At 34.3% G+C, this 12,207-nt stretch overlaps 1 protein-coding gene across 3 annotated transcripts; it reads left to right on the top strand.

Annotated features, from left to right (window-relative positions):
- Window positions 1-279: 279 nt before the first annotated feature.
- LOC130898838 (repetitive organellar protein-like) lies at window positions 280-11,463 on the top strand. Of its 3 annotated transcripts, XM_057808384.1 has the most exons (12): window positions 280-451; window positions 505-722; window positions 774-1,370; window positions 2,241-2,560; window positions 2,685-3,597; window positions 4,759-5,012; window positions 5,063-5,526; window positions 6,367-6,731; window positions 7,322-7,758; window positions 8,789-8,929; window positions 10,075-10,198; window positions 11,090-11,463. In XM_057808384.1, the coding sequence occupies exons 1-12, from the start codon at window positions 378-380 to the stop codon at window positions 11,266-11,268; spliced, it is 4,086 nt and encodes a 1,361-aa protein (XP_057664367.1). In that variant the 5' UTR covers window positions 280-377; the 3' UTR covers window positions 11,269-11,463. The 3 variants fall into 3 exon arrangements, with proteins under 3 accessions (XP_057664367.1, XP_057664368.1, XP_057664369.1); XM_057808385.1 differs by lacking the exons at window positions 280-451; window positions 505-722; window positions 774-1,370 and adding an exon at window positions 1,823-2,095; XM_057808386.1 differs by lacking the exons at window positions 280-451; window positions 505-722; window positions 774-1,370 and adding an exon at window positions 1,823-2,189.
- The last annotated feature ends 744 nt before the right edge of the window (window positions 11,464-12,207 follow it).

Genomic DNA, 12,207 nt, shown 5'->3' with positions numbered 1-12,207 from the left:
GGCAGAATCACTTACATTAACAAGAATACCGCCTTGTGAGACCCTGTGTATCTTTGAAAATCGTGCGCTATGACCGTGGGGGTTGGTGAATTCGAAAACTTACGCACTTTCTACTTCGACTGGAAACACACTGAGACTATTATAGAACTTCAAGCCCAACAGTGAAACAGTATGAGTTCTACTGGAGTGAAAAGAAATCAAACGTGCCTAATAGACTGGTGTTTCCTCAGATGCAAGTTCAGATATAGGTTATATATGTCAAAAGCTAACTTCACTCTTATTATGTTAATTTTACCGCCATTTATCTAGTTATAAAATGTTTATATACTGTATATAAATATTTTCTTAGGATATTAGTTTTTAAATACACCTTTAAAATGGATAAGAAACAGTTTGATATTTTCTTTAAGGAACTTTTAAAGTTGAAGGAAAAACTAAAGTGTCCAATTTGGTAGTATTAAATGAAACTTGTAGAATTGTGGGATTTAAATATTTTAATTTTAGTTTTGACTTAATGGAAGAACATGCTGAATTGGAGTGTGGTCATCGATTTTGCTTAAGTTGTTTTACGAAACATAAAAGTATTTCAATTAAAGAAACATTATGTCCCCTCTGTAAGGCTCCTATAAAAAGAAGGTCAATCATCTACAAGGATCTATTCGCAGATAAAATGAGTGGTTTTGTTTTTGATGTTTGTAAGGAAATCGAAAGCAAAGAAACACGTAAGTGTTGATGACATTTTAAAAAAGTATATAATTCCTTTGCGTTTTTAGTAAACCAAATAAATGTCAGTAGTAATTCCGATGATAAATGTGTTGAAAAACTTGATTCAAAAAATGAGATTTTGAATCAGCCATCTACATCAAAAAAATTTATTTCAAAATGTGGCAAGACTTCGAAAAGAAATAAAGATGAGGGAAAATCGAGAGGGGCTGAAAAACAAGAAAGAAATAATCTACCGGAAACATCGACGATTAGTCAAAAGTCTATTTCAAAAGATGAAGCTTTTGATAAACTATTGAAACATACTCAAGAACTGTGTGTTAATAAAAAAGGAAAACAATACAAAAATACAAAAAGAGCGAGTAACAAGAAGGAATTAGAATACAAAATTCTTGATTTCCACGATGATGCTAATAAAGATGCAGTTCTTCACTGGTTAAGTGATACTAGAAATCAGTTTAGTAGATTAACACAAACTCAATATGTTTATGGAGGACAAAAATCTGAACTGAATAGCCTGGAATTGCCTTCTGTATCACAAATAGGTTGGACTAAGGGAAAGAAATCACATTTTCCTAGAGCAAAGTCTTTGGATATACAAATTAAGCGAAAAAGAGAAAAACGAAGATCTGCTGAAAGCTTTACAGGTAATTTTATTATTTAAAAAAAAGCCCAATATGCATTCCTAGGGAATACCAGCTTTGACCTTATACCTTTCTGAGGTGTGTCCATTGTTAGCGACCTGGATGGATCTGTCTTTGAGAAAGCTACTAAGCCAGTTGATAAGTGAGGACGACAAACCATACAATCTTATTTGATTAAGAAGGTTACTTGGGATTTCCCATGTTTCTTTATAGCTTCAGTCCGTATATTGGTGACAAAAGTCAGGAGATCTCCAGTTAATCTATGTTTATGAAAGCCATATTGATGGTTGCTTATAATGACTCTCTCCAAAACCTTGGCAATGGCTGGGACTTAAGCAATCAGATAGCAGTTTTTAGGAACCATATTTTTTCTTTTTTTTTTGTATGAGTTGCAATTTTCTAATCTGGAGAGAATTGTTAGTTCAGTTGCAAATTTATCTGGACCAGTAGCTTTATTGATCCAAGCCTTTCAGAAATGTTGTCACATCTCTGTGTCAAAATTCTATTTCTGACATGAATGAACCAACTACAGACAGACTTGGTGGTAGTTTTCCTCCCATATCAAGAGTTGGATTTGATGCAAACACCCAACAAGTCCGCCTTCTTTTTTGAGGTCACTGCGATTGACCCATCTTCTTTAGATAACGGTGGAATTTTTGACTTTTGATAGCCTTGGATGACCCCTTTGGTTACAGATCAGAAGTACATCGATCCATTTGGGCAATTGGGTAGTTTGTTTTTCACTTTCTCATTATATCGTTCCTGCAGCTTTTCTGTTGTTTACTGCTCTAGGGCAGTTTATATGTGAAGAGAATGTTGCAGGTAAATTAATTGACTTTGAATATTTGACAAGTTTGTAATTTTCATTTTAAGGATTAGAAAACAATCAGATCGGGAAAATTAATAAGGAAGATGATATAGTTAATAAAGCCAAAGAAAAAGTTCTATTACAAATTATGGAAGATGAATATTTAAATGAAATGGAAGGTGAGCTAGAACATTTGAAAAAAATGCCCAATAATCAGGATACGTCAACAGGTTGGGAGAGGATTGAAAAATTAGCGAAAAGTTTAAAAAACGAAAAAAAGGGACCTAAAAAACTCAATGTCACTGTACAACATATTAAAAATACCAATAATAACAAGAAGGTTGAAAATGTATTAAAAGTGGATGAGGGTGGAAATGAGGAACAGGTAAGTTCTTACAAAGATTAGATTAGTAAAGTGGTACCTTGTTAGAAAAGAATTTTAGTCCTCTATTAAGCAATATAAAGCTTTTTTTGTAAATGTAAATAAATAAAATTGTTTTTTGATTTAGTTGCAGATACCAACAATCTCTGAATCCAATGTTTGCTACAAAAAAGATCATGTATCTACAATTTTTTATGATTTAAATGAGTTTGAACATTATGCAGAACAAAATATGGAGCCAATTCTAAAGGAATTGAATGCTTCAAGTACTTCGCGAAGCATAGATGAAGAAAAACACTCAAGCTTATCCAATATTGATAAAGAATGTGGGAAAAACATAGTGGTACTAGAAAATGTTGTTATTAACAATGCAGACCAGGATCCTTATTTATTACCGACACAAAAAATAAATAATTTAGATAACAGTACAGAAAACAAAGAACAAATAAGTTACACAAATGATATAGTACTGGTAAATGAGTTACAAAGTTTTGAAGAGGTTATGAATATACTAATTAACGATTTAAAATTGTATTCAGACAATAAACGATTATCCAAGAGACATATAAAAAGTATCGAAAACTATTTAGTTAAATTGAACAATTTACATATTGAATCACATTCTAAACAAGTAGCGAAACATGTTGATCGAGATACTCAAACTGAAAAAACTGTCGTCGATATTGAAGTACAAACCGAAGTTATTGATATGGTGAACTCCGAAGTCCAAACTGAAGATAACAAATATGATGATATGGAAATAGAGACACTGCATGACAATTACGATCGAAATAGTGATAGAAATCATTCTATTGATCATTTTGAAGGTATCACTAGAACAAATAGCAAAATAAGTGATTTACCCAAAGTAATACAAAATCATGATTTTGGGGCCACTCTTGAGCTCATGAATTTCGAAACGCAAGAATTTGAAAAGCAATATCAGCAAAAAATTATAGCGGCAGAACCAGGGGAAAAAAATTTAAACATGCAACAGCAGGAAAGGATCAAGAGTCCTAGCACTATGAACTTTGATAATAGTAAGTGAAGTTCGAAATTTGGTTTGTACAAATTTTTATTTTGATACAGATCTGTTGTAATCTGCATTCGTACTCTTCTACGTCTACTTTTTGCCAAAAAAATATTCAATAGGATTAGTATTGAAAAACTTACAAAATTTAGAAGTCTTGATATATTTTATACCATCCGAGATCCGTTGTGTAGAAGAGCGACTGGCTTATTTGAGAAAATGCTACTAGCTGGAGTAACTTTTGACGACAAAGAGTGGATTTGTTGATAAAATGGAGCAGGGATATTTCACGGTCCTCCAAACAACTTGCCCCAAATAAATTCCCTTACAATGACTAATTATTTTGTCACAAAAATCGTTTTTATGACTATTAAAATCCGCGGGATGAACCAGATGAACAGATAGATCGATAGAATGACATTCATGGTGCAAAAACAAGATTTTATATGCACCGAACCTCTTAATTTTGAGATACCAAGTGTTAAAATTTCAATAAATCTATTTTATTTAATTTGGAACAAACTTATGTTTGTTATGATGAAAGTTATGGTAATGGAATGTTATTTTTACAAAAATTTTTCACATAAACCCAAAACCAACAAACCTCCCTATGCTAGGATTAAATTAAATTTCTTCCTTCCTGAATGCCTTCCGGTCGAATTTTCTCAGACTCCACCATGGACAATAAAAAGCATCAAATTTTTTTAAAATGTAGAGGTATATCATGTGTGGGGTCAGACATACCTTCATAACCCTTAAATAGTTGAACCTCAGTTACGTATACCGGCAGATAGACTTTTTGTTAACGTTCACCAAACTAAGAGTGAAGAAATCGGTCCTTGGAGTGCCATGGATGCATATAATTATCTGTGTGGTCTAAAGCCTTTGCTGTAAGTATCCATGTTTTTGGTCATGTAGCCCGATGGGCGTTTGTTTTGAATTTCCTTCGGGTTATATTGTCAATTGTAGATAGAAGAGTACTTAATCTGTTGTTTGACCAGAATATCATAATTTCGATTCCCTTCCAGTCCACTCTATAACATCACGATTGGGATTTTCATTCCGTCGGGTCACTTTAACAGTTCACGAGTTTTTTTTTGTATATTCATCGTCTTACAAATTATCAAATGATCCGTATTTAAAGAAAACTAATCTTTTTTATCATGTGCAGTTGATCAGAAGGAAAATCCTCAAGATAAGACGAAGGATCTATTAGAAAGTAACATAACAAACAAGCGTAGTCAAAATCCGAAAAGACGTTTATCAGATAGCGATTCCTCTGATGTATTAGCCGTACCTAAGAAACGTTGTAATCGATTTATTAGAGACGATCTGTCCGTGGAATTCGACTCGTTGGAAAATCCACACAAACAGACGAAAAACAGGACAGATGTTTTTATCGATAGCGACGATGACAATAACGAGGTGAGAGTATATACAATTTTACATTTTTTTTTAGTATCTCACAATTTCAGGATTATTTGGATAAAGTGCTGAAGAAATATGAAAATCTCACTTCTCCATTGCCGCAATATCGGAAAGAAAATTCAAGTATGGGAATAGTTACTCGTTCGAATGAGAACATAAATTCTGGTAAATCTGTTCAACAATCCAGTAAATCCGAACACGAGGAAAATTTGTCGAGATTAGAAAATGATTTAAAAGAAACTGAATCTTCGGATATAATAGATGAAACTGAGAATATTGGACCGAGTATTAAAAAGACTAAATTACCCAATGAAGGTAACGATAGTCCCGTTAAACCTACAAAGTCTACTTATTGTCAAGAATTAGAAGATAGTTTCGACGAGATGAATTTTGCTAATATTCCTATTGAAAATTTAAAAAAGAAGGAGAGTGAAGAGGATTTGTTTTCCGATGATGATTACGTTGAAACTACTCCGCCGCAGCAACAACAACGAGAAACTTGTGGAACAAGGTAAACATGACGTGCGAGGTCTGACAATGAGACCGATGCTGTATAAAATTACCCGTGACTACATGATCCCCTTTTGCACTAAAACAATTTTTCCAAGTTATGTGAAAGTTTTTCACTGTAACATCCGACGACACCCTAGAATCTTTCTTATTTTGTTCATGCTTCATATAGTCTTCGGCCTCGTCTCCTGAGCTGTTCTAACTGACTTAAGTTGCGAAGATACATTCCAGAATCATTCTTAGTCTGATCAAAACAATCTTTTTCGGTCCAATCAAGTTCAATCTTTGTCATGATTCTCTGCCTTTCACTTTGTTGGCTGCGTTGAATCGTGATGGTTGTTCTAATTCTAACATGCTCGATTCTTCCGTACTGTTGTCTTCATCTTGCGTATCCCAGACTTCGGGTGTGTGTCTATCTTCTTCTGTAATATATGCAGTCTTATCAACAATTTCTTATGCGCAAATCTCCATAAGTTTTGCTCTCTTTTATTTCTTCTGCATTTACGTTTTGTTGGTATAGCGGTTTATCTTCTACGATAACTTATATCCAAAGTCAATCATTTTCATCCTTGTTTTGGTGACAGGAAGATTATCCTCGTCTCCAACAATAATTGGCTTTTCCAAAATAGTGGTTTCCAAAAGTTTCTCGTCGTTAAATGACTTGTGAGGCTTGTTTGTTTTCTTATGAGTTCTCTGCTCCTTTTGCTCTTGCTTGTCTTCTGGTAGCTTGTCTGTTGACCCCTTTTGACTCTGTTGCTTATCAATCTCATTACTTAATCGTCAGACATCGTCTACTTCCATAGGAACTGTGCATCATTTGTGTTTTTTTTTTGTAATCTAGATCTCTGACCGCTGTAGCAAATCTGATGACCCGTTACACTGCTTTAGATGATGTAGATAAAGAAATTATCGAAAATTTCGATACGAACTTTGCTCCGCTTTCTCCGCCCCCTGGTTTTGAAGACGATAAAAATACTACAGCTCCAGAAGAAGTAACCGTAATCGATTTAAACGATACAAAAATCGATCGAGAAAAAGAGTCAAATAAACTATCGGCAAATGAAATAATTAAAGATAAAACGGAACCAAGAATATCTAAAATGGTAACTAGTACTCCTGGTAAATATTTTCGGTTACACGTAGATAGACGGAAAATGTTACATAGTACGCCGATTTCACAAAATACTTTCTCTACAGACACTTTGGGTAGGTATAATATTCTGTTTGTACCATTAAATCGATTTCTCAAAAGTTTCAAGGGATTTCCAAACTATTTTCAAAATTAACTGATACTGAAAAAAGAGACTTTGATTGAAATAGTTTTCCAAGAGGTTGACAAAAAGAAAACTAATTCTGGGAATTGCCGAAATCCGAAATCGACCCCTATTAATCGATACAACAAAAATCGATTGATATTAAGTCGATAAGCCTGTAAAAGTTCGAGTAAAAGTGCAATAAGGTCGAACGTACAAGTGTTTCAAACACGTTGAGATACAAATAAATCGTGAGCAACAAATCCAAACATGTTCCTGATATTCAAGTTTAGAGATAGACAATTTGAATTCGTTAAACACGCTGGCTCGTAATAGTGCTTCATCACCAAAAGTCAAATGTCAATGTCAGATTTGACATATTCACATCAGCGTTGCCATATCTCAAAACTTCAGTAGCAACCGTCGTATTAGTTTGATATTTCTGTTCGCCCCCAATTGGAATCCCAGACGTACTTGTATCATTTTGTTTTGGTGTTCCACTCTTTGTTTACCTTCTCTAACATCACTTATTTTGTTCCGTAGGTTTTTCACCGATATTAGAAGAAAAAAGTGCGTACGAAAAAGCATTAAAAAGCAACACATTAATATCGAATATAAGTCAGGAAAGCCCGCGCAATCGTAATCTCTTAACAAGCTCTCCGAAACAGAAAAGTATATTGAACTACATCAAACAATCACAAACTTGTAATTCAAATCTTCTCGAACGAAAACCGTGCATAGCATGCACTAGATTAAGCAAAGATCAAGTACAAAATATTTCTCTTTTGACCAATAAGAAGTTAGCTACTTACAGTCCTAAATTTACCAATTCAGTTACTCACATGATCGTTACTGCTGATGACAGAATGCGAATAAAAGATTACACTATGAAATTCGTATCGGCCGTTGCTTCAGGAATTTGGGTTTTAGGATTCGAATGGATACAAGAATGTTTGAGAACGAACAGCATCGTACCAGAAGTGAGTAATAATTATCATTATCATCTCTATATCGTCGACTACCTCTATAACAATTAATGGCCTATTCGAGGTTATAAAAATTCTAAGCGAAAAACTAAATTATGTGATTTGCACATTCTACTTAAAAAGCCAGTTTTTCACCATTAAGAGTATTTTGTGGAGATCGGAACTAATGATAATGCGACGGGGCAGTTCAGGACCATATGGTGGATATATCAAAAGTTTCGCAATATTTGACGAGTCACAAGTAGCTAGGCAATTTAATATTCCACCACTTCACCTTGGCTCTCGTCGAAACGCTCCTCGGAACTGTTCGCATTTCGTTTTGTATAAGCAAGTCATGTGAAACTCAAGTATCTTCTCTCGAAAAGTTTCTTATTGGTTGGTTGGCCCTATAAGATGGATGTTTCTGAAGCAAAATCTTCTTCTGAGTTGTCACTACCTAGAGTAGTATTTGCGCGACCTGCAGAGAGTTTGTATACAGACGCCCCGAACGTTTTTGGTGAAGTGCAAACCCGTGGAATCAGTTAACAAGTCACTTCTTTTTTCGAACACTACCACCTATAATAGTTTAAGATCCACAGGCGCCCAACTCCAATTACTCGATGTGACAGAGTTTATCCACTTGTGCTTGCTCATTACAAAAAAAAAGTTGACAAAACCAATTATTATATCATTTAAGTACTACACAATTTTCGATGAGAAAACTTTGCAGTTATTCCTCTTCTGAAGTAAAAAACCAAATGAATGTCATCGATATCTAAGGGCTTGTGATTGAAAGAAGAGATAGATTACGGACCGGTTTCAATAGTGTTGGATCTCTTCAGAGCGGTATAACTCCTGCTCTGAACACCAGCTCTACGGCGAGGTAAAAAATGGAACTAAAGCTTTCTTACATTATATATGGCAGCAAAAGAATAACATTGTACAAAAATAATATGCAATTAAAGAAACGCCGTAGTTTATGTCTGAATCTCTTCGGTGATTAAGTTGTCTTTTATTTATAGCCTATTGAATTCACATATTTTAGGAGCCTTATGAAGTTTTAGACGATGCTGGACATACCGGACCAAAAATGGCTAGATTGACACGACTGGAACAACCCCTATTTAAAAACTATATATTTTATTGCGTGAGTCCTCTTTATTCTACAACAGTGGAAGATGTCGAGGTTAGTAAATAAACATTTTGGTAAAAAAATTTGAATGATGAGTGTTTTTATTATTGGAAAGTTATGAAACTTAAAATAAAAAAATATATTCTTAGAAAAAGTAAATAGAAAGAAAAAAGTTGTTACCTCAGTTGAAATTAGACAGAGAACAATGACACAACGCTACGCTCAAATTTAACAAATTTATTGTAGAAAACAAAATTTTGGGAACAGAGCAAAAGTTGAGAGAAGATGAGGACAAGAAACATGCAGCAAGAAAATGGAAATGGTAATAAAGAGAATAAGTTAAAAAACTAGTAATGAAATAAGAGACCATAGATATAATGGAAGTGGATAAGTCAATGAAATTTATGACTAAGAGTAAAAACAAGAAAAACAAATTGAAGGATATAGTGAGAATGGCATCATGGAATTTCATTATAAACAAATTGGCACTTGTAGAAATACTATGGAAGGGGATAGAAAAAATATATTCTACTCTCTCTCTATTTTATAGCGGCGAAAATAAACAAGGAGAGAACGGTATGATAAGCAAAAGGGTGATAAGGAATGTACTAGAATATGAAAACATCAATCCATTTGTCCGATCCAAGTGTCAAACTTGTGGTCTCGGTGGATCCTCAGTTTGGATTTCTAGTTCACATGCTGCTGAAATCAGTTCGTGATCTGATGTTCCGAGTGGTGCATGTACAGATCAGGGTCTAGATCTAAGAGGCTAGCAAAGTCATCATCTCGGGGCATCGCTAGGAGGTGTATACAAGAAGAAAAATAACATGGAAATATGTCGTCTCTAACGAAGACGTCGAGTCCAAAGTTACCTTAATCGGATGTGTAAGTCGTCTGCAGAATATACAAAGTGAACCTTGGATGTTCTTGAGTTTACCTTTGTTTATACTAGAGCTAAAATATGGGGTTTCTTCGACTGCCGATGTTGTTTATATTAGTGTTAAGACCTCGAGTATTGCAGAAATCTACCTTGTAGTTATTTTTGCCTGATAGACCATCCAGGCTAGCCTGGAAATATTTTGGTCTAGAAGGTACCAAACCAATGCTGTTTTTTGTGTATCTCTGTATAAATAAATCTGTTGATCAATTTTATTTCAGCTTTCATGAAAAATTATTTATTACATTTATGTAATTTTAAGGAATTGATTAACAGACTTGGCGGCACAGTGGTTAAAAATCTAGAAAATCTGAAAAAAAACGTTGGAGGAATCAATTTAATCATAACTGAAGGAAGATCTACGCAGGATTTTGAAATTTACGAAAGTTAGTATCCTTTAAAATGCATTATTTAAACAGACATCTCTATCAAAAATAGTAGCAAAGTTCACTTTATCTCAAAAGAAATCTATTCTAAAAAATGATAGGGATTATATGTAAAATCTTCTACTATTAGTTTTATTATAAAAAGGTTTTCGTAGTGGGATTGTGGCATAAGTTTTCGAAAGCTCGGAAATATGTTAGAGTTAGTACACTTCGGATTCTAATTTTGCTCATATTCTACACCTTGCAGTGCCGAATTTCCATTTCTCTCGGTCATCACAATCCCCTGGTCCCCCTAAATAATCCCCTTCTGTAATACCGTACAAAAAGATTGTAGGTATATACCGTATTGAACAAAAATAACTTTTTGGACATAAAATCCCTCATCGTTATTTGTTGCAGCTTTGACGGTCTGTTTTTAGCCGCGTAGTTCCGCCTTTTTATCATGAACATGATATACGCGGTGCGGCAGTAGACTGTTGCTCCAAGTAGCGAAGGGCCAGGTCAAGTGCAGCTGATGCCTCATTGTGCGAGACTTTCTTCTCTTCTGAGTACTCATCGCCGCTCCCCTCCTCCTCGTCGCACTGAATCTGCTCTGCGATGATGTCATCATCTATCAAAGTTTCAACGCTCTGCCGCCTTAGTTCGGATTAGCCGGACTCAACTGTACTTTCGAATGCGTTCAACAATTTTTAACAATTTTAGCCGATTTTTTCTCCGTCCAGCTAAGGTATTTGGTCTTCTTTATGTACTGGATTCCTTCGTCGATGATTTTTATGTTCCGTTCGGGTAGATGACTCGTTCTTGAATGAAACTTTCACATACAAAATTTATTTTCATTTTCTATCTATATTTTATATCGATATTTTAATTGTTTCTGTTTTTATTTTGTAGGATGGCTGGAAAAATATGAAGTGGTTACTGTAGATATTGAATGGTTAAGTAGATCTGTGGGACGTTACAAAATTCTTAGCGTGAGACCCTACTTATGGTGTTCTGATGATAACATAGAAAAACTTGGATACCCCATTGACTTGATAGAAAATACTTGTTCACTTTCAGAACCATTTTAGATATTAATGTATTTGTGATACAAATATAATTATTTTTTTATGTTTTGGAAATATATAAAAAATCAATTTATTTTGTTATAGATATCAGTGTTAGAGATTTAATGTTAACGACAAAGTATTAGAATTAGAAGCATGTTCGGAAGATTATTTTGGAGCTGTTTTAAAACCAAGATAATAAAATTTCAAATTAAAGAATTTTTAGGTCAGTTTTATTTGAAACAATATGTACAAAATCGTAGACCCTCTTTATTTGGGTCATCATTTTGTTGCTCATTTAGTTCCCCAATTATTTTTGTGATTCACTAATCTGGGCGAGCGTTTCCACATCTTTGGTTCTCATTTCAATAATCACCACCCTGCATATGAAATTTTCTTTTGCAGGTGTTTCAATGAGAATAGTTTGTTTCTGAAATGCTTTTCCATGTTTCCTCTATTCTTCTCATTGTTTTACTTTTCTCCGCAAGTTTCGAAGGCGTAGTTCTTTTAGGTCGTTTTTCTATATTACGTGAAGATTTTGGACAACTAAGCCAGATAAACCTCTCCAGGATGTTACATCCTACCGGCCTATCTCTTTGTTGTCTGTTATTTCGAAATTATGCGGAAAATTTCTCCTTAGAGGGTAAAAAATATAATAGATGGAAAGTTTATCATTCCATCTCATCAATTTGGTTTTTGAGAAAAGCAGTTAATCATCGAACAATTTCATAGAATCACAAACGTAATCGAAAAATCCATGGAGAAAAACAAAGTGTGTTCCGCTGCTTTCCTATACGTGGCACAAGCCTTCCGGAAAACTATCATCAATACAAAATCAAACGAAGCCATTTGTTTTCTTATATGAGTTGTTTCTTTGAATTTCGATGTTATGCAATGTTTGTTAGGCGACAGAGGACCGATGTGTAATCGGATCTGCCAATAAACAATCATATCTCGATGACC

Source organism: Diorhabda carinulata, chromosome 10 (assembly GCF_026250575.1).
Source record: "Diorhabda carinulata isolate Delta chromosome 10, icDioCari1.1, whole genome shotgun sequence".
NCBI classification, from domain to species: domain Eukaryota; kingdom Metazoa; phylum Arthropoda; class Insecta; order Coleoptera; family Chrysomelidae; genus Diorhabda; species Diorhabda carinulata.
Note: the sequence above shows the minus strand (reverse complement) of the source record. Positions and strands in the feature narration are given on the sequence as shown.